General features: G+C 44.6%; 1 protein-coding gene across 1 annotated transcript in view; it reads right to left on the bottom strand.

Moving 5' to 3' along the window:
• Nucleotides 1-6,310: 6,310 nt before the first annotated feature.
• Nucleotides 6,311-23,148, bottom strand: part of LOC130478729 (deubiquitinase DESI2-like) — a 53,860-nt gene continuing 37,022 nt past the window's right edge. Inside the window, exons 3-5 of the mRNA XM_056850918.1 lie at nt 21,288-21,381; nt 17,462-17,603; nt 6,311-6,547 (exon numbers count right to left, since the gene is read on the bottom strand). Coding sequence (XP_056706896.1) covers nt 6,311-6,547; nt 17,462-17,603; nt 21,288-21,381 — 473 coding nt within the window. The remainder of the gene's footprint in view (nt 6,548-17,461; nt 17,604-21,287; nt 21,382-23,148) is intronic.

The following is a 23,148-nucleotide window of genomic DNA, read 5'->3' as shown; positions in this document are numbered from 1 at the left end:
ATGCACTATGATGTCACTTCTGGGAAAAACCTGGAAGCGATGGTGGGTAGCTCTAGGAATCACTGGAAACTATAGTTTTACCATACAGTTTCTGGCAATTCCTAGAGCTACCTGTCTCACTTTAAGTTTCCCCCTGAAGTGACATCACAATGCATGCATTGCCAATGTTTTTTTCATTCTCCTGCTGCTGTTTGGAGTGCCAGCAGGCAATGAGGGATACTGGCAGGAGGCCTCCCACCATAGCAGGAGCCTGATAACCTAGATGAAACTAACAGCCAGGTTGCTGTTTATTGTGACAGTTAAAGGAAGTTGTCTAGTTACATGTTCTCTTTTGAAGTACGGGGGAAAGTAGGATTTTTTTTATTCATTACTTCAGGAAGCAACATCTAAATCAGCCAGATGTCCAGAAATGACAAAGGCTTGAGTGACTCATTCCAGTGTACAACAGAAAATGTACATGCTGGATTAAAATAATGGATTCTTTGTAGGGAAGACTTCCAGAGGGCAGGTTCATGGGATACTGGTGCTTTTCCTGTTGGCAGCAGAAGATAGGACCCACAATAATGGGATTAACCTATTAGAGTTTTTTACGTAGTGCTGGATTTAGATGAAGAGAGGCCCTAGGCTATTCTGCTTGTGAGACCCCCTCCCAATCCCCCACCCTCACGACTCTAAGCTATGTCAAGTTTAAGAGCCCTCATAGCATTACAAAAAAAATAATTTAGTAATGTATAATTTTAAAAAAATTCAGTGGCCCTTCATAATCCGAGGCCTTAAATTTTACTTTACTTCGCTTTACCCAGGTCTGCATTATCATGGAGTGGATGGGCAAATGCATCCCTGTGTAATTTGATAGCTCTCTATAAACACAGTCTTCCAAATATTCCAAGAAGGTATTAGCTCCATCCTTCCAACGTCATGATGTAATTCATTAACAGAAGTTGGTCAATGCTTCAGCCAAGGTCATCCACACATGGGGCTTACCATGCCCCCAGCACCACACAAACACCTTGTGCCACATAGCTTACAGGGGGGATGGGAGAACATAGAATCATAGAGTTGGAAGGCACCACCAGGGTAATCTAGTCCAACCCCCTGCACAATGCAGGAAATTCACAACAACCTTCCCCACACACCCCCAGTGACCCCCACTACATGCCCAGAAAATGGCCAAGATGTGTTCCCTCATCATCTGCTTAAGGTCATAGAATCAGCATTGCTGACAGATGGCCATCTAACCTCTGCTTAAAAACCTCCAGGGAAGGTTTACCACCTCCCAAGGAAGCCTATTCCACTGAGGAACTGCTCTAACTGTTAGAAAATTCTTCCTAATGTCTAGATGGAAACTATTTTGATTTAATTTCAACCCGTTTCTGGTCCAACCTTCTGGGGTAACAGAAAACAACTCGGCACCCTCCTCTATGTGACAGCCCTTCAAGTAATTGAAGATCGTTATCATATCCCCTCTCAGTCTCCTCTTCAGGCTAAACATGCCCAGCTCCTTCAATCTTTCCTCATAGGACTTGGTCTCCAGACCCCTCACCATCTTTGTTGCCCTCCTCTGGACATGTTCCAGCTTGTCTACATCTTTCATTGTGGTGCCCAAAACTGAACACAGTACTCTAGGTGAGGTCTAACCAGAGCAGAGTAAAGCGATATCAGCACTTGGCGTAATCTGGACACTATCCTTCTGTTGATACAGCCCAAGATCTCATTTGCCTTTTTAGCTACTGCATCACACTGCTGACTCATGTTCAGTGTTTGGTCTACTAAGACCCCAATATCCTTTTCGCACACACTACTGCTCAGACAAGTCTCCCCCATCCTATAATTATGCATTTGATTTTTCCTACCTAAATGTAGAACTTTACAGTTATCTGTGTGGAAGTGCATTTTATTAGTTTTAGCCCAATTCTCCAGCCTGCCAAGATCATCCTGTATCCTGGCTCTGTCTTCTACTGTATTTGCTACCCCTCCCAATTTAGTATCATCTGCATTGGCAGAATGGCACCAGGAACGGCCTCACAATGGCAGTGGGAGCCATCATCCCAGGTCTACATGCTAAGTCAGTTCCCAGTGAAGTACAGAAATGCAAGTGGAAAGGAATTAGGTCAGGGTTGTACCAGAAAATTAAACTCTATTACAACTGCATGCACTTCTGCTGAGCAGCAGCTTTCTCTCTTTCACCCCCCTTTGAACTGCTTCTCAAATTTCCTTTCCTTGTGTTTTCAAAAAACCCTCTCTGAACTAGTGGTATGGTTCTATATGCGTGAGAGGCCTACTAGAAAAATACACATTGGGTTTGAACAAAGGAGTAACATTCTGAGGTATCACTTGTTTTTTAACAGCTTTTGTAGTGCGGTTTAGTGTGTTTCTTCCTTTTTTTCTGTACAAAGCAGCAGCTGAAAAATGAAGTCACTTTAGTTCAGAATCAAAAACCATCAAATCATCCCACAAACTGATCTGAGTCAAATGGGTCACTGAAGTGATCTGAAATATCAAACACAATAGCAGAGCCAGAGAATAAATTGCACAGCAGAACACAAAGGGACAGAACAAAAATTGTGCTGGAGTGTGTTGCTAAGCGAAAGAAGTGCACAAACAAGTGTCGTTGTGATGGAAAGGCTATTGTGCTGTTCCAAGTAAAAGAAATAAGCATCTCTAGACTTTTTTCAGCTGATCGCTCAAGAAGTTTCCTTAGAGGGTTAGAAGAAGTTTCTTCAGTGGCTTTTGATGGCTGGCTGGCTGGCTACCTGGCTTGGATACTCTTTAGACATCTCAGCCAACACCTGGAAATCAGATGACTTGAGATGTCCACATGCTAAGCTGTTTTTGCAGGTGTAACATTCAGTCAAATGAGGAGAAAAAGTCTGTCTCAAATATAGGAGCACTTCTACACAGCTGCTTTCCCTCCAAAACACACTTTTGTAGCTGGCACCTCAATCCTGTATTCTGGCTGGTTTTCAGAAGAGGTCCTAAGCTATGGAGAAGGACATGTTTAGCTTCAAATCAACCAGGAGACTTCCACTAAGGCCGTGCTTCCTATTCCCAGGCTTCTTTAGCTTAGAACAAAGTGATTACTTCATGTGTGAATGGACAAGTCCGCAGTGGCCACAGTCCCATTCCCAGGAAAATGTGGAGATGATGGGAATATTGTAAAGATGAGGAACAGAATCCAGAATCACATAATAGTTCAAGGATGGGAGAGGATGGAATGGGTGGATGTGGCCAAAGCTCTCCTCTGTGTTTTTTATGTTTGTGTTTCTGCATTTTTGTTGCCCAGAGCCTGCTTGAGAACCTTTGCAGCAGGGAAAAGGTCAATGATATATTTAAAGGAGAACACAGAGCTCTGTTTCCCCAACAGTGATCAGGCACATGATATAAGCATTTCACCATATACATTCTCTATCACTGCCAAGATCAGATAAAGGGAGTTTCAGGCTCTCTTTGAAGAAGGGAATTTCCATCTGCCAGTTCTAAGATCTTTTCAGTTGAAAAAGCTCTGGAACTGTTTTCTTACCGTAGTCCCAACCCATCATCACAATTAATCAGTCTCTTTTTGTGGTTTTACATACGATCAGAACAAACATTATAATTCAGCAGTACGTGAGCAATAATCCATAAATACTCCCATAATACTTTCCGTGGATGTCCAGGATGGTGAAATGCAACATTTTCAACATGAACTTCCAGCTAAATTGACAACTGTGTCGTTCACTATTAAAGGACATGCTGTGAAAGGAAGGTACAATGATGGAAATAGAGATATTTCTAATGAGTGTAAAGAACTTTGCTATATCCGTTTGATGCCAAGAAGTACTCATAGTAGTAAAACAGAACATGGAAATCAGTCTTTTATTGGGTGAACATTTGGACTTTCTGGATCAGCTATAAAAATATGCTGGATTAGTTAATTACATATAAACTGAGTAAACACCCACTACTGCATCTCCATGTTGAGAAAAGCTGAACCTCTTGAATGTTTGTCCATCCCATAGCTGTTAAAGGCACAGAGCTTCTGTCTGGATCGTTGAAGGTTCATTTTGCAACATAGAGACATATGTGTTGTATACTGCTCTAGATTGCCCAGTGTGGTCTACTCTGGGAGCGACTCTCCAGGGCCTTTCCTAGCCCTGCTCCTGGAGAACTTTTTCATCACCAATGCCAGGGATGGAATCTTTCATGTGCAAGGCATTTGCTCTACCATTCCCCAACCTATGGGCTCTTGTTCAAATCCCAATATTTCATTAAAGGAGAAATGGATAGCCTAGCCTTCATGCTTGCAAACAGAAGGTTCAGTGGCCTAAATGGGATTGGGAAGCATGAGACATTATCCAGACTGCAACAAGAAATGACACTGCCTGCCATTAAAAATCTGGAAAATGGTCCTTTAGGAATGAACGCAACTGTGGAGCCTTAGTGCAAGTAGTGCAAAGCTCAATGAAAATATCAGTGTAGCATGCTAGGGCACCAAAAAGGCAAATTCCATGTTAGGCATTATTAGGAAAGGGACTACAAATTGCAGGTATCACAATTTTCTCCTCAGTTGTTGGGGCAATCCCATTTTAAGTGCTGCCTAAATTTCTTGTTGCTCCATCTGTCTATTCCAGAGCTGGAGAAGGTACAGAAATGTTTGCTTAGAAGGTTAGGAAGTTGAGAACATTTAAGGCTTTCCTTTAAAAGTTGGGTGTTTCTAGTTCAGAAGAAAAATTACCAAGGCTGGGGCAACCTGATTGGGATTTTTAAAACTGGTGAGATCAGATAAAAAGAATTGTACCTTCCATAAATAAAAGCTCAGGGTCACCCAATGATACAGGTGCAGGAGCAGGACTAACTGAAGGAAGTGTTTCATTGCACTGTATAAAACTACAGAATTCATTGCTACAACATGTGGTGTTTGCCATTAGTTTAGGTGGTATTTAAACAGGATTAGACCAATTCTTGGAGGATAGCTTTATCAACAGTTTTTAGTCATAATAGGTAAATGGAACTTGCATGTTCAGAGACTGTGTGCCTCTGAGTACCAGATGCTGGGAACGAGCAGGAGTTGGCTGTCACTATTACAGCTGGCTTGTGAGCATCCCCATGATATTTGGCTGGTTACTATTGCCAGAAAGTTGGCTTCAATGAAACTTTGATCTGCTCCAGCCAGGCAGTTCTTAAAGTTGGCTCAGGGCACAGGAACTGCTGGGCGCAGCACTGGTCAGGTTGAATACGGAATGGCAAAAATGTCCATAGAGGACCTTCTGTCAAAGAAGTTAACCTCTCTGTTTTAAACATTGTATGTTTTATGCAACCACCGGTAGTTACAGCACACTTGTGTTCTAGTACAGTTTTCAAAACAAAGATTGCCAGTGGGTAGCACCCAGGAAAGCTCCACCACTTTAGGCCAACGCCACCCCAGCTATGTTTGCTAATTCCATTCTAGACTGAGGTTCCCATGGCTTCTTTTACATGACATGGAGAAATTCAGCAGGTTCAGCTTTTCCAATGGGGGAGCTCCAGTGATGGTGAAAACATTCCACCCTTTTAATTTTCCCATGTCATGAAGATGTTAGAGGCATAGGAACCTCTGTCCAAAAGAAGCTAGTGACTCTAACTGTCCGTATCACTCCCTGTCAGAACTACATTCATTTCTAGATTATTTTTGCCATTATACTTGAAGGGTGAAGAGGCCTTCAGTCTGGTACACAGGATTTTAATTCTCTAAAAAAACCAACCAACAGCCCTATGGTGGTAGAATGGTAGAATAGCAGCACCTTTCATTTATCTTTCAGATGACTTAGAAACTAGTGATTACAAAATGAAAGAGAACAAGAGAAGAAAGTGAACAGAAGCTGCCGCTGGTCTTCAGGGTGAGAAAATGAAACTCTGATTCTAGTTCATTATTTTGGTACTTGTAGGAGGTGTACCCTGGGTGAGATGCAATCTTGGAGAAACTGGAGAGAAGGCTTTTGGGGAGGGGGGTCAGGAGAAGGCAGAGGATTAAAAGAGTTCCAGCCAAGGAACATCTCAATATGGCTTCCCTCCAGGTCCACTTTGTGACATCCCAGAGATTTCAGCATTTTTCTGTGAACCAAGGAGTACATACTGTTCCCAGAAGTTTAAAACTCTACCCTCTTAAAGGTAGTTCTAGAGTGAGAAGTTGCTTTGTTGAATAGTAGCAGTACTTGGAAAAAGAGGCAACAGTTTCATCTCTGTCTTGAAACGATATTCCCCAGAGTTCTTGGAGGAGAGATATAGAAATGAGCAAGAAATGGGGCCAGGGGTGGGAGGAGAGATCGCCGAGAGCATGGGAAACGGGCACAGTTCAGACCCTTGTGTGTCTGCAGGTTCGCGAAGGGCCTGAGGCAGCTGCAGAAGTGGATGGGGATTCCTCATCGGTGGTGTCTCCCTGCTCTTCCTTGTGGAGCCCAAGGCTGATGTGGCTCTGCAGTGCTGCCGGAGTCAGCCATTCCTTGGGGAGACAGCTTTGGAGGAAGGGGATGCAGGAGCTGAAGTAGGCCAGGCGGTTCACCCAACGTGGGATTTCCTTCCCACATAGAATCTGTGGAGTTGGCCGAAAAAGAAAACCACAGTTATGGAGAGGGCATATGGAGAGGGTTATTCACCCGCCAAAACCTTCTCATTATTCCTTCTGTTATGGGGGGGGGGGGGGAGGGATACAAAGTGTTGACAATGAAGCACACAGACACCAAGAGCATAAAATAAAATGTAAAAACAAATGGATGGCATTTTAACCTTTTGGACACCTTGAAGTTAGGGTTGCCAACCTCCAGGTACTAGCTGGAGATCTGCTATTACAACTGATCGCCAGCCGATAGAGATCAGTTCACCTGGAAAAAATGGCCACTTTGACAATTGGACTCTATGGCATTGAAGTCCCTCCCTTTCCCCAAACCCCGCCCTCCTCAGGCTCCACCCCAAAAATCTCCCGCCGGTGGCGAAGGGCCTGGCAATCCTACTTGCAGTTTCTTTGTTGAACAGTCTAGGGCAACAAAATGTGTTTGTGTCATTTAAAATATGAATTTAGTGGATAAAGATAACGGAATTTAGTGGATAAAGTTCTTATGCTGGATTTGTTCTGTAACTAGAGTTGCCAAGTGTGGCTTGGGAAATTCCTGGAGACTTGGGGGCAGTGCCTGGGGAGGGTGGAATGTGGGAAGGGGAGGGCGCTCAGCAGTGATTTGATCTCATAAAGTGCATTCTCCAAAGCTGCCATTTCCTCCAGAGGAACAGATCTATGTTGTCTAGAAGTCAGTTTTAATTCCAGAAGAACTCCAGCCCCACCAGCAGGATGGTAATAGGGTTGCCAGGTGTCCAGTTTTGAACTGGACAGTCTAGTATTTTCACTTCCTGTCCAGTAAATAAACTGAGAAAATACTGGACATGTACATTTCAGTATTTTCTAATTAAACCTACAACCAATGTGGCAAAGCTCCATGTATGCACTCTTTCTTTCCCCCGAGGCTTGGTAAAGTGGTGACACCCTTGCCCTCTTGTTCTCCATCTCAGCCAGCCAGGTTTGAAAAGAACCAGATTCACCATACAGCAGCTAGGAAAGAGGCTCCAGGGGAAGCCCTATTGGTTCAGCTGCAGAAAGCTGGAAGGCTGGAGAGGCTTTCCTAGTGAACCAGTCGGCTTCCCGTGTTGGTTCCTGCTGACTGTGGGGGGGTAGATGGTGGCAAGATTGAATCTTCTAAGGAAAAGTGAAAAAAAAGATTTTTGGTGGTCAAGGTGGGGGAAAAGGCTGAAGCGTTTGGAGGCACAGAGTCCCTTGGAGGGAGGTATGTGGGCAGGGTGTCTGCCTTGCATTATCTTTTGCTTAGTCTCTATCGAAGGGACAGGACATTATTCTAAATATATCCAGCATTTTTGTTGTAACCATCTGGCAACCCTTGGTAACTCTATCTGCAACTTCACTGTTGTTCAGTGAGGGCAAGGAGGGAGAGGCAATGTAGGTAAAAGTAGAAACCTATGGGGATCAACAAAACAATCTGGACGAATGGCAAGATGCCGTCAAATGTGCTCCACATGAATGCTCAAGGCACTGTATAACCTTTACCATGCAGTGCTGAGACAACATGACTGAGAAGGGCAGATGAGCCTGCTTGGACACAGTCTTTGTGTTACCTGCTCCAAGAAATGCCCACTCTAGGTTGGGAAATTCCTGGAGATTTGGGGGAAGGAGTCTGGGGAGGGTGGTGTTTGGAAAGGGGAGGGACCACAGCAGGGTGTAATGTCATAAGAGTCCACCTTCCAAAACAGCTGTTTTCTCCAGGAGAATGAATCTCTATAGTCTGGAGACCAGTTATAATTTTGGGAGATATCCAGGCCCCACCTGGAGTTTGGCAACCCTACCTGCTGCACAATGACATTCACGGGGGGGGGGGGAGGATTCTATAGATTCTGAAACCAGTCCAAGAGCAGCGAGCTGAAGATCTCTGCACTTCTGTGGCTTTCTGCTTTGCCACAAAAGATGATGGAAAGAAGACCATATCCATGCTGACTCGATGCCTCTCATATTATAGAACTAATATAAAGTTCAGCAATCACTAGTGCTATAGGTCTGCCCCAACGGCAGAGACTGCTCAGCTTGAGCCTCAGTGATAATGACAATGGGTGTAATGGTCACTGTTGTCATGGCCCAGGGGTCCCAGAGGAGTGAGCCTTGTCATGCTGCAAGTGCTGCAGGGGCCACTCAGCTCAGCTTGCTTCTGACCACCAGAGCCCCCCCACCCCCCGGGCAGTGGCCTATGGGTAACTTTTCTGGTAGCTTAAACAGCCAGCCTAAAACAGCCCATTAGATGTGTACTGTGGTCTGCCCAGTGCTTGACAGTTGAGCAGCTCAGTGGGCTTGGTGGGCAATTGGTTTTTAGCATTGCTAATCCTTGGCTGGCAAACCCCAGGAGAGTGGGAGAGAGAGTCACAGAAAAAGCATCCTGAGACACAGCGACGTACTTTCCAGCTGTATAACCGGCAGTGACATCACAGCAGTGACCATAGTGTTCTGGGGAATCCTTGAACTTCCCACAATGCAATGACATCACTTCCAGTTATGCAGCCAGAAATTATGTTGTAGTGTTGCAGGAAGCTGTTCCAGCCCCTCCATTTTTTCCCACCTCTCACTAGAGCGAGGACCAGCAATGGAGGATGGGGGTAGGAATTCCCTCACCTTCAGCGGACACTTGGCAACTCTGCCAGTTTTGCATGTCTGCTTCTCACTGTGCCCAAGCCCCTGTCTAACACCTTTAATCTCTCCCTGGACTAGGGCACAATGAGTGTGGTGCAGTGAGCTAGCAGTCCAGGCTCAGGACTTCAGAAACCATTGGTTTGCCTCTCACTGGAGCAGTAGGTTTCCACAGGAATAAATAACCTGTTATTAATTTCCATTAAACACCCCACTACAGAGGCCTCAAAGAAGCCAGTGTGACCCCCATTGCATCCCAATGAACAACACCTACCAGCCCCAAGAACTCTAGGCTTTCCAACAGCTTCCTTCTTTGGTTTAAAGTAGAAACCAGGCTTGCTACACAATCATGCTTTTTAAATGCACAAACATCCTTGAGAGGAAGGGAGCAGCTGCAGGATGTCAGGGAAGGTTAACCAGTGGGACTCTGGGGGCTGGATTGGTTGTAATTGACTGAGATTGTTGGTGAGTAATGGGCTTCACAATGAATGAGTGAAGCACTGTAAGTCATCCAAGCTCTGTAATGGCACAAAATGAAATTTTGTCTACATCATAGGTGTTGCCATAAAGCCAGTATCTTCGAGCAGCCACACTTAATGGCAAAAGGGCATGGCCAGGCTGCACTAGATATATGATTAGCTACATTGTAGCATTGCATTGTCCTTGAAGAAAAGCACAATGGTGTGATAAAGTTGACTTGGCACCTACTGGTCTCATGTTTATGAAAGTATATGCAAATTCTCCAAACTGGATTAATACCCATGGGAGCTTCTAGTTGTGCCATCAAATCTCAGAACTGCAAAGTTCAGAATGTAAACCTCCCCACTTTGAAACTTCCAGGCTGATTACAAGCTGAGCCCAATCTCTCCTTAGTTTGGAATGTTTCCTTAGCCTTCCCTTTCATGCTGAAATGTGCCTGTTAGTGGTGACGGCAATGAGAAGGGCTGCTCTTGTGGGCTTCACTTGAACAGCACGACCACTGTAGGTGCCACGACTGGAGTTAAAAAACCCTTGGAAACTATAATTTATAGGAATCTTGGGGCACAGGATGTTTCTTGCAAGAATGCTCACCAGTATCAGTAGCACAAGGACACATGGGAATCGTAGTTTCCCAAGGCTTCTGAAATTGTTCAAGACTTTCTACTCCTTGGCTCCATCATCAACTAAAAGGGAGACTGCAAGCCAAGAAATCAGAAAGAGACTGAGACTGGGAAGGGAAGATATGAAGGAGCTAGAAAAGATTCTGAAGTGTAAAAATGTGTCACTGGCAACCAAGATCAAGTTAATTCATGCCATAGTATTCCCTATTACTGTGTATGGGTGTAAAAGCTAGGCAATGAAGAAAGCTGATAGGAAGAAAGTAGATTCCTTTGAAGTGTGGTGTTGGAGGAGATTGTTACAGATACCATGGACCACCAAAAAAAAAAAAAAATCACTGGGTTATAGATCAAATCAAGCCTGAACTGACTCTAGAAGCTAAAATGACTAAACTGAGGCTATCATACTTTGGTCACATTATGAGAAGAGACGAGTCACTGGAAAAGACAATCATGCTAGGAAAAGTTGACATCAGCAGGAAAAGAGGAAGGCCCAACATGAGATGGATTGACTCTATAAAGGAAGCCACGACCCTCAATTTGCAAGACCTGAGCAAGGCTGTTAAAGATAGGGTGTTCTGGAGGAAATTGATTCATAGGGTCGCCATGAGTCGGAAGCAACTTGACACTTAATACACACACAAGGCTCCTGAGCCCTTGCGTTAGGATCAAGACTTAAATAGGGACTGATCTGCATTAAGCTCAAATGAGCTTTTCTTAGCCAAGCCCACTCTGAAGTGAACCTGGGAAAACTTGTGCATCACTAGTTATTTCTGTCTGTCAATGATAGCCCTTCTTAAAGTTGGTAAACATCCTAGAGATAAGAATGAAGAGCAGTGAAAAGGTTTGTATTTAAAATATATCCTTTTCTGTTTTGACGATGAAACTGGACAACTTCAATTTCTGGGAATTTCTGCAGATTAATTTCAGCTCTGTGGATAAAGCAGGCCCCAAGAGGATACTCTGATTTGATTGGGCTTGAAATCTACATGAATAATTGAGCTTTTAAACCTTTGGGAAAATCTTCGGGATTGACTGGATACTTTGTTGGGGTCCAAGTTCCTTCCTCTTCCTATTTTAAGAAGTTTTTTTTTTCTCAAGAAATGGTATATCTCAAAGCTATATGATATAGAAATTCATAGTAGCAAAAACAGTAAGGTGCATTAAAGAAATAAATGCATGCTTGTAAATAAATGTGGACACATGCCAGGATATCCCAGTTGTCTATGACTCCCTGTTACATGTTTAAAGCGGTACAAGTTTAAGATGTTGTATGTCTGCTTCATTCCTTACAGTGCTTTCTACTGCAAACAACCATGTATCTGCAATTGCCCAGGGTGTAAATTGACCCTTCAAAAACTAGGTCATCCTCCAGTCTGGAACCAAAGAAGTGTTTATGGTTCTGAATCATCAAACCGCTAGAGGATATTTGTAATTAGGATTGCTTATTCCAGCTGAGAGATGAATGGGTAGCTGTAACTGTTTAGATTTTTAACCATGGAATTACCATCAGAAAGGGCTCTAAAGTATTGATTGTGTTTATTAATCTTCCAGTTGTAGGCTGGAAGGTACAGGGAATCTGGGGGTCATCCAGTAAACTTCCTTGGCCAAATTCCAAATAATCCAATATTTCTGCAACTTGGGTCCTTGTGGGATAATCCAGGCTATGTTGGTAGAGAATTTCCTAAGGGTCACACTGAGATAACCATTTTGGTGGGCTGGGCTAGGACCAGGGTTGGCTCTGCTCCATTTCCATGCTACACATGCCCCAGTTGCACTAGGACCTCTAAACACAGAAGTCTCCCTTTTATAGCTAGGCATCTGGGGCATGCATAGACTGACTCTGTCACTTCAGATGCATGCCCCTGTTTGCTTCTGGACACACCATCAGAGGCAAGGAGCTATCTTGGGCACTTAATGGCTCTAGAGTGGATGAAAAGGATCCATGGGACAGTGTTGTTATGGAGAGGGGCTGTGGCTCAGTGGTAGAGCATCTGCTTGGCATGCAGAAGGTCCCAGGTTCAATCCCTGGCATCTCCAGTTAATAGGCTAGGCACGTAGGTGAACTGCCTGAGATCCTGGAGAGCTGCTGCTGGTCTGAGTAGACAATACTGACTTTGATGGACCAAAGGTCTGATTCAGAATAAGGCAGCTTCATATGTTCATGTGTTGGCCTGCGAGTCATAGCCTAGATGCCCCTAAACTAGCAAATTCTCCCCCGTATGGGGAGTTGTACAGGAACTCTTATGCTGAAGTGGAAGGCACACAGTGCCTTAGCGGTGCTACTAACTTCCAGTTGGTTCTCCCAGAATTACAACTGATCTTCAGATAAAAGAAATCAGTTCCCCTGAAGGAAATGGCAGCTTTAGAGTGTGGACTCTGTGGCATCACACCCCCACCGAGCTCCCTCTTCTGCCCAAATTCCACCTTCCCCAGGCATTGCCCCCAAATCTCCATTAACATCCCAAGCTGGAGGCATCCCAGTGCTTTAGCCAGTCTCCATGGGAATAGCTTTCATGCAATGCCGTGGCTACAGTTCAAAAAATTAAAATATCCTGGGTACATGAAGCAACTTCATGATTCTATGTATAGCAGCTCCAGTTGGGGGGAGGGGGCCGGCAATAAAGCAGATAACTGCACAAGATAAAAACCCTTAAGCTTTCTTACTAATAAGGGGGGGGGGTTTCCTGGCAACAGCTAAAAGTCAGGAGAAACTTTATCATTGTAAGAATAACCGGACAATAATGTGACTTGACTAGAAGAAAAAAAGCAAGTATCCTTTGGAAGCTTTTCTAAGAGATGCTGAAGAAACAAGAAAGGGTTTGGCCCACAGTTCTATGATGAATCATCAAACCTGCTAGAGGAATTTAGAAAGGGAGTTAGATCTGTAGGAAACAGAAATTCCTTCCTGCCAAATAAGTCTAGCAGACCACAGCCATGCATGTTCACTTGGAGGCCGAATGACTTAAATGGGATTTACAGCAGCATATGCATAAAATTGCATCCTTGAAAAGTAATCTAACCCAGCAATGTCTGTTTTGATGGTCATCTGTTGGGCTGGCTTTTATAGCAACATCTCCAGAAGGGATGTACCACTGACCCTTTCCAACTCCATTACTGCTTCAGTTGCCCTGATAGTCTCCATCTGTTCTCCAGTGGGTCTGCTGGTACCATGGTTTCCACACCATCTCATCTTTTTTGTCTAGATCATGGCCTTTTATGCAAGGCTGTTTCCCTCATAGTCACCTCCCTGACTGCTTCGGGGCTTTGCTTTGATTATGTATGCCTTTTCCAACTGTTAGAGGTCACCTGGCTCGCCCCATGTGTTTCGGCACGTTTTACCCACATTTTCTAGATGCTGGCTGAAACAGCATCCAGAAGACACAAGCAAAACTTGCGGAAACATGCAGGGAGAGCGAGGTGACCTCTGATGGACGGAAAAGGCATGCAAAAGCAAAGCAAAGCCCCAAAGCAGTGAGGGGGGTGACTGTGAGGAAAACAGCCTTCCATAAAAGGCCCATGTCTGCAGTGTTCCTTAATGATGTAATCAAGCTTCAAATACTCAGATTTTTCAACTGCCCTACAAAATTCTAGTACAATCTTAAAAGGACTATAAGGACAAATCCTGTGGAGATATCTGTGCAATTATTATCTGGGACATCACCTTTGCTTTCAACACATTCATCAAAATACTCATCCATGAACAAATGCATTATGTGAAAAAATGTGAGTAACATTATACCAAAGACTGGAACCCCAATGGGACACAGATGGCTTTGTTCTAAACTTTAGAATGGAGTGTAACATAATTACCATTCTCTTATCATTCTGTGGCCACAAGAATGATCACGTTTTATGGGAAATGTGACCTTGAACAAATCGTCATAGTGATATAACCCTGCTCCTACAGATGGAATGTTTTAAAATGTTCAAAGATACATTAGAACATACATAATAACTGCAAAAGATTAACAAAATCCATTACTGTGATGCAACTCCCAACTTTTGATTTGGTATGAAATGCCCTTACAGGCGCATTTCATACCAAATCAAAAATTGGGAGTTGCATCACAGTAATGGATGCGTGTGAGAAGCTTCACCACAAGATCCATGTATAGTGCCATCACATATTTTCCATGCCGTTTGTGTGCAAGCTGATTTGCCCAACATTTGGAAAAGTTCCAGATTCAAGGACCTAAATATTGCCAGATTTCCAAATCCATGCAGAATTTCATTCCCACACTTAATATTTCCATGTTTAGCAATGGTTCTAGTCTGCACTGTATCAGATTAGTATCAGGGTGTGATAATTATTCTGGATGAGTTATTCCATGCAAAATATTAGCATCACAATCACTGTGACAGTGCCCTAGACAGAGAAGAGGATCTTGTCACAAAGAAGCTAATACTTTTGCAAATGACTTTGTCAGTCAAGTCCCCAAAAGACACACGTAGGAGTAAGGAACCTTCAAAATAATTGTCCTTTAATTCTGTACTGAAGTGTAATAAAATGCATCAACTGGATTCTCTGGAGAGAAATATGGAACATGGGGCAATTTAGAAAATGCCTTGAGATGTTTAAGTCTCAGAATCCTACAGAGTCCTTTCAGAAAAATAATACATCTCCCACCTACACATCTCAATCTAACTCTCAAAGATTTCAGAGGAGACACATCGCTTTTGCCTGAGCAGCCTGACCTATTAAAATACACCTTACACAGCAGCCATGGATATAACAAAGCCTGCAGAGCATCTTCTACATTGCAAAGTGCCCTCGGGGAAGGGCAGTATGTATCAGACAAGGGAAAGGAATGCTTATGCCTTCTCCTTCCAGTCACTTCCCCCCACCTGAAACTTCCAACTGCAAGCTGTTTTTTCTTCTATGTCAGCTGTGTTTACTTTGAAATTATGTAAGTAGAACCCATTGGGGAATGGGGAGTAGCTGTGAGCAGAAGGTGGAATCACTCTCTTCCCTCCTGTCCTGTATATTGTCCCTTCCTGGGGGAGTTTGGCAGTAGATAAGGGGCCATTGGGGAGTCATTACACGTGGCTGCAGGGTTATGTGTGGTTTGCTCCAACTGTCAAAGTACTATGATTCTTGCACCTATAGCGCTAGAGACTGCTGAGCATCAAAATGACTGTTCAGGTCATTTTCTCCCTTTTATAGGGGGTTGGGGGTGGATGGCAGATCTGCTTCACAGAAGCCACAGAACTTATAAATAACTCGGGATAACATTAGGTAACAGCAGCATATGACCTTTTCTATGACACTTTGCTTAGATGGCCCCTACAAATCTGAAAGATATCCCAGGAGAAGGAAAGGCGCAAGTGAACAGGCCAGCTCTTTTAGTCAAAGAAGGCTTGCTCCATACTTTCCATATGGATGCCTTTCAAATAAAGCAGTTTTGTGGCTTCTAATCAATTTCCTAATTATAGAGGCTTCATTTGAGGATGCATCATGAAAGAGGTCAGCTGGGAGAGGCAATAAAGGATGGATGGGGAATCAAGGTTGTGAAATGGTACGGCTGCAAAAGGGAACAGGGGAAGAGATTTGTCTTACAAGCTATGTTAGAAAGGCTATCTGCGAAACAAATAACCTTTCTGTGCCTTTTTTCTAGCCATTCAGTGAAATGCTGCAATGCCATTACACATTTACAAATATTTGTCTGAGGAATGAGAGGCAGTCAGCAATGGGATGCTGTTAAACACTCCAGCTTCAGTGAAATAAATCTGTATCTTGGTTGAGATTTTAAAATTTTTTATAGGGAGCAGGAGGCAGGATGTGCTTCCAGTAAGTTGGCAGGCTTGGAGGACAGAGACTGAAGGGCAATTAGTTCAAGGTGAGAACAGAGAAGAGAGCACAGGAGAAAGGAGGGAAAGGGCAAGAGGCTCTGAGGCAGAGCTGCAAAAGAGATGCAGCTGACAGGAGGGACCATACAAAGGTTGCTGTTGGTAGAACAGGAAGGGAATAAGAGGAGAATGATAACAAGCAGAATCTAGAAATGGTCCAGAGGCAAAATTGTAAAAGGATTTGGGAATATTCTCTCATGCCAGAATTGGGAAAGGAAACTACCCAAAACTATCAATGCTCTACTTATTACAAATCCAGCGGCGCCCCTGTATTCACTGATCAGATAACCAATGAAAGGCAGGCTCATGCCCAGTAAGAACTTGCAACAAAGACAGGTGAAACTGACAGTGAGCAGGAGCAGAAGCAGCTGCCCCATCAATGAAATTAACTTGACTACGGTTCATAGCTACTCAGCGGCAGAGGTGGAAAGAGTTCAGGTTCTCCAAATGCAGAGCACCAACCATTGGCAGACACTGCCTCTTGGAGCACTGCCATGACACCACCATAAACTGTTTCTTTGTGCCCACCAGGTCCCTTTCAGTTCTGTCCTCTCGATTCCATTAGAGATCCATGATGGGAGGCCTCCACCTGCCCTTCACATTATAGGGCCAACCACCATCTCAGGACTGTGTTCCTAAACGAAGGTGCCTGTCAGGCTATTATGAATGGCAGTGGCAGCTTCTGGAGTGGGATGTAAGGAATATCCCAGCCTGCACCACTGCACTTAAAGGGGAGGGAAAAGAATGTCCTTACCCACAGACATCAGAAGGGGGTGGCAGAGCTGCTGTAGCTGCAGCACTGTGAAGGTGTTCAGCGACTGAGTGGGGAGTGGAACTTGGCCCATGTGCAGCCCGATGACACCAATGGTGGTGCCACGTTCTGCTAGCAACTCAACAAATGTGCAGCTGCAACCACGGCCACTGCAACTGTTCTGCTGCCTCCTGAGGACAGCTGGTAAGGGTGCAGCCTTCCCCTCCTGCTTCAGCAGCGCTCATTGGTGGGGGCTGAGATAATCCCAATATTCTCAGTTGGAATAATGCTATTGCAGTGGTCTTGTTTGTGGGCTCCCTAGAGGCACCTGCTTGGCCACTGTGTAAACAGACTGCTGGGCTTGATGGAACTAGTTCTGATCCAGCATGGTCTTTCTTATGTTCCTACATACACCCCAACATCTGCAGCTGATACATGATGCTTTGATGAGAAACTGGCTCGTGGCTGGATCCTAGAGGCACCTAGTTGGCCACTGTGTGAACAGACTGCTGGCCCACATTGTTTCCTAGCCATTGTGAAGGTCCCAAAGCATTACACACAAAGAAAGCCAACCTCTGCCAAGGCAGTGGAGAAGTGATTGCAATTCTTGTGCATAAGGTGGTAGGCATTGCCCTTGTATTCCTTGCCCAGCTCTTCCATAATTTTATCCACATCTTCTTCTGTGAAGTCTGTCGTGCCCAGGGCAATGGATTCTCTGGTTAAAAAGAAGAAGAAGAAATCAAGAACAGGCATATGCAGTAAGAGATCATGGAAGAGGTTGAGGCAATGCCAGCTAAAGAGAGAGACATAGCCTTCATTTAGCTGACTGGTTTTATTGGGAAACAGTGATGACAGAAAGCCAGAACACTAGAATTTAAGGGAAACTTCCCAGGAGAAAGGGGAGTGATATAAGTGCACCGGGCTGCTGCTGATGTCCTGCCCCCCCCCCCCGCTTCCTGCAATTTTTTCCCCCGTCACCCTGCTGAGTGTTGGTGGGAAGTGCCCGCTGGCAGAGGGGGATCCCCCACCACCAGTGAGGGCTTGGTAAGCCTAGCATGGACACACCTTGATAATTGACTAAACTGTAAAAATATGAGAGGAAAACAAACCTGAGCACAGTCAGAAGCAACACAAGTTTCCTCTCACATGGCTGGACCAAAACTGAAGGCAGCACCTCTGTGATTTATACACAAGTCATTACCCATCCGTATTCTTTGCCTGTCTGCTGTGTCTGACATGGAGCTTGGTTAGACTATTATTGTCAAAATATCCTGTGGAAGCTTAATGACTAACATAGTGATTGCGGCATGAGCTACCTCAGGTATTGCTGACGCATTTGGTAAAAGTCGCTCATTTATGAAGCACATGTCAAAACAAATGTATTAGTAGGGTTGCCAGGTCCCTCTTCACTACCGACGGGAAGGTTTGGGGGCGGAACCTGAGGAGGGCAGGGTTTGGGGAGGGACTTCAATGCCATAGATTCCAATTGCCATAGTGGCCATTTTCTCCAGGCGAACTGATCTCTATTGGCTAGAGATCAATTGTAATAGCAGGAGATCTTCAGCTAGTACCTGGAGGTTGGCAACCCTATGTATTAGACTTTAAGGTGCTAGGTAATTAGGACTGTACTGTAACAAAAGCTGTCAGAAAGATGCCTTGATAAAGGTATAGGGACTGGACTAATCTACTCTCTGTTGCTGTTACAATCCATTGTTTAACATGTCATATTAATTCTCCCATCCATCCAAAATCTCTTTCCTGTATCCACTCCTATAGCCAGAAGCCAGTCATCAAAGGCCATCGTGATAGCCCAATCCGAACCTGGTCAGGTGAGATGATACATCCAGCTCTTGCCGTGTTTGTTCATCTCAGTTTTTCAGAATACCACTACCACACGGTTTGCCCGCTTATACTTATTATTTGACAACTCGTCTTTCTAGAGCCTTCTGTTTAGCTAGACAGAATACTAACCCCTCTATGGTTATGCAGGGCAGAATTTTGAATATATCATACCCAGACTGGGCCTGTCCTTGCTCTTCTGGCTCTATTGATTCATTAGCTCACGCCCTCTTGGAATGCCGCTTTTATGAGGAACTTCGATCACGTTATATCTCTCCCCTTTTAACATATAAATCTAATGTTTCTGTGTCTGACACAATGCTTTTTTATTAAGTGACAGGGATCCCAAGGCTACATTGTCAGTGGCAAGATTTATTTCAGCCTTATATCCCTCAAACATTAGATTTACGCTGCTCAAGATCAATAAGTTTCTAAGGGATAAGGGAAAGGAGGATACATCCAGCTCCGGCATTCCCAGACTTTTTGAGCCTGCAGGAACCATTGGAATTTTGAGAGGGGAAGATAAGCACCACCTCAAAATGGTTGTCACATGAGGCAGAACCAAACCCAGAATAGCTGCCTCAGGAGGCAGAGACAAGCACAATACCTCCTGCCTCACAGAAGCAGAATGAAAGAAATTAAGGAAAGCTAGGTGGAAGGAAGGGAGAAAAAGAAGAGGGAATAAAATGAAGGAAAGCCTGAAGGGAGGGTGGACCCTCAAGCCTGGATGCTTACTAGTCATGCTGATCCTCCAGTAGCTGCTGCTGCTGCTACTTCATCCATAGAAAACCCTTTCATGAATGAGGGCAATCACTAACAATCTCTTTGCGAGTGCCCCCTGCTGTGGGGTCACCTTCCCCCTTTTCTGCTGTCATTTTCTCCATGTTGGAGCTCCTTGGGCCTCAGAACTGGGGAACGTCAGAACCTGGCTAAGCACCACAGGTCCTGCCTTTACTCCCCAAAACAGCACTCTATCTCCCTCTCCAGTATTGAGGTGTTTCCTTTCTCCCTGGCCTGTCTGTGAAGCCTGCCTTTTATTTCCCTTTCTGGTCTTACTCCTGCCTCCTTTGTCCTTGAGGAGCCAATCATCCACCCCTCCCCATTCACCCAATAGCCCCTACACCTGGGTCTGGTTGGGTCCACCTGTTTCCCTGATCCAGGTGTTCCTCTTCAATCATCTGCTGGCTGGCTCCTGTAGCTTATCAACCTTAGGCAAGCAGCCTCTTCCTTGCCACCCTTCCCTCCCTCCAATTGCTGCAGACCAGGTAACTATCCTGGCTCTGGGGCTTTGGTGGGGTGGGTTGAGTACAGGTGTGGGCTCGCATCCAGACACCCTGCCTTACAAAGGCCCCTCTCATCTTCCAAGCAGCTTGGTGGGCACCAGGGAAAGTACTGGTGGGAACCATACTAGTCATGGGCACCTTATTGTGGAACCATGAAGTAGCTACACACAAACTGGATGTCATACAGAGACCAATTAAAAGTGCTTCCTGTGGGGACTGACTATAGAAAACACTCAATTCACAGGGTATGTGATTTTCTCCACACCATCATTTTCCCAAGAGGTTTGCAGTGGCCTGGAAAAACCTGTCCCATCCACATGACATTATGTATCACCATAACTGGCTTTCCTTCAGAAGTCTAGGAGTCTAGAACCCTCATCAAAGAAGAGGTATGGCTACTCAATGGGGGAGAGAGAAAATCAGCATATGTTCAGAGGCATTAATTCAGTTATTAGGTTAGATATGATCTATCTGCACCTTCTGCTGGTCTTCCTAGCTTTCTCCTCCACCTAGAAGTCATTTTTTTACCACTGTATTCCTGGAATTGTAGGACCTGTGTGGAGTTGTAACAAACTGTTCTGGGGTGCAGTCTGCTGCACAGTCCCTGCTTCAAGTTCAGCTCTCTACTCACAATAACATAAAGCAAATTCTGGGATGCATTTTAAACCCTGTATTTTTTAAAAAAAATAATGCTTTTAAATGCAAGAAATGGACAACAGAGTTGTTCCCAGCACAACCTCCAAACTAGGGTTGTCAAACTCTGCTGGGAGCAGGGAATCCCCCATCCCCAGTTCCTATTTCCCACCATCACTGCTGCTGCTGGCAGGAGAAAATTAATCTAAAAAATGGCAGTTGGGCTACAGTGTGATGTCTCTTCTAGGGAAAACCTGGAAGTAACATCAGTTCTTTCTAGGAATCACCAGAAACTCTATGGTAAAAACACTGTGATTCTGGAAATTCTTAGAGAGGCATGATGTCACTTCTGGGTTTCTGCCAGAAGGGATGTCATGACATTGATGAGGGTGCTTTCCCCTTGACCCCACTCCCCCACCCCAGTCTCCTGCTAGTTGCCTGGCAACCCTAGCCATCACCTCACTAGTGTATGTTTACACTACCACATACTTTACAGAAACAGCCACAAAGTCATTGGAAAATACTTGGGAAAGGAGAAAGGACAGAAAGGAAGAATTAAAATGGGTTGTCCTGTTGAGAACACATGGGCTGCAGGATGCCTAGGAGGTAATGCTGAATGTGGGAGGAGAAAGAAAGGCCCTTACTTGAACTTAAATGTCTCGCCAAGCTCTACAGCACTGCCTGGTGTGATCTCAAAAATCCCACTGAAAGGGTAAGGATGCCCTCCATAGGCAAATTCTGCCAAGGAAAGAAAGAGACGGTAAGAAAAAACACAAAGACAGTCCCTGGGAAAGGCCACAACAGCTGTCTGTGTGGCTGATTGTTAGCATTAAAGCCAGCTGCCTCACCAGAGTTGGTTTCATTTGGGCCTCAGCTCTGGCTTTACTAAACAAAGGACAGCCTCACAACCAAAGTTCTTCAGCAGATGTCACCTCTGCCTGTTCCAGTCAATCCTGGATTGGACCTGTTTGCCTTTGACGACCACCGAGGCAGTGAATGCATTACATCAATGAGAGTGAACAGCACAAAAGCAGAGACGCTTGGTTAGAGTCATCTCAGTTTCATCAACAAAGCATTTAGTAAGCCAGCGCTTTACATCCAAGGAACAGAACATCTGTGGTTTGTGTTTCATTTGTATTTTATAAGACTTTCTGAAGTCGAGGTCAGGTTTGAACCTAAAGAGACCAGAAGACCTATAACTTGAATAGTCAATATCACATCTGCTGCAAAGAACATTCGACTCCAGATGAATTACTTCTGTAGCCTGACCCTTGAAAATGGCCAAATACATCCCAGAAAAGCCACAGGTAAAAAGGTTAATTATATTTCTGTCAATGCTCCCTTTTTAACTACAGCACTCCAGATGCCAGGTGGAGCCAGTCTTTGTCTCTTTGCTAGACTAGTTGTGAACAGTCCACACAAACAGCTGGGCATGGGATAAAACACTTCCTGGACAAGGTGCTACCCAGTCTGCAAAGCAGCAGACCATGCGTTGGGGGACTGCATGATTAAATGATCCCTGATGTTTAAAAATATCTCCCTGCACATCGAACACAAGATATCAGGGACTAATCTACAATTTCCCACAGTGCTCGTTTTCAGAGTACCTTTCGTTGTTACTAGTGTTAAGAGCACTTAAACATGCAAACCCCTTTTGCATGTGAACTACTATTTATACAGATTGGCCCTCATTCTTGAACTACAAACTTCTAGTGTCCAGTTCTGTCCATTCAACAGGCAGCAGAGACCAGCATCTTCCAAAATCAGTGAGATCCAGTCTTTCAAACCTGAGGTCCCACTTGAACTTCATCCTACAACACTTCATCCACCATTAAATTGTTACCATTGACATGCCTCCCCCCACTCTGTTTTTCTTCTATCTGCATCTCTCTCTCCCCCTCTCCCCCCACCCCCGCTTGCTCCATCTTCCACTCTCTCATTCCTTCAGGTTTTTTTCTTCTCTCAAAAGATTTTTTAATGGTTCTGGGCATTGCTATTGCAAGTCCTTCTATGATATGTGACCCACCAACTAAAAAGCAAAGTCTCAAAATATTTTTGTATACTTTCTGGGCCAAATTCAAACCATTTTAAAACTGGATTCCATTAGTATCTCTCAGCATCCCCAAGGATCTGCCTAGTGCAAATTTAACTCAGTTATCTGAGAAGGTGCTGCTGAAGTATTTTCTCCAAGCATAAAATTCTCCTATCCAAAAAGTTTTGTGTGGGGGATGTTTTCTTTGACAATACATGAGGACAGCATAATTTGTGGCCCAGAAAGAAAAAAAGAGTGAGACTACTGAGAGCAGGAAAGGAGAGGCAGGGGAGGGTAGGAGAAAGAATCTGCCAATGACCCTGCATTAGCAGCACAACCCCCACTGCCTTTCACAAACTGTGCGGAGAAAGGGTTTGGAATGTTTGCTGCATCCCTAGCAATAGGGTTGCCAGCTCCAGGTTGGGAAACACCTGGAAACTTTTGGGCAGAGCCTGAAGAGGGCAGGGTTTGGG

The sequence above is a fragment of the Euleptes europaea genome, chromosome 6 (genome assembly GCF_029931775.1).
Source record: "Euleptes europaea isolate rEulEur1 chromosome 6, rEulEur1.hap1, whole genome shotgun sequence".
NCBI lineage: Eukaryota > Metazoa > Chordata > Lepidosauria > Squamata > Sphaerodactylidae > Euleptes > Euleptes europaea.
The sequence above is the reverse complement of the archived record's forward strand: the minus strand, read 5'-3'. Positions and strand labels throughout refer to the sequence as shown.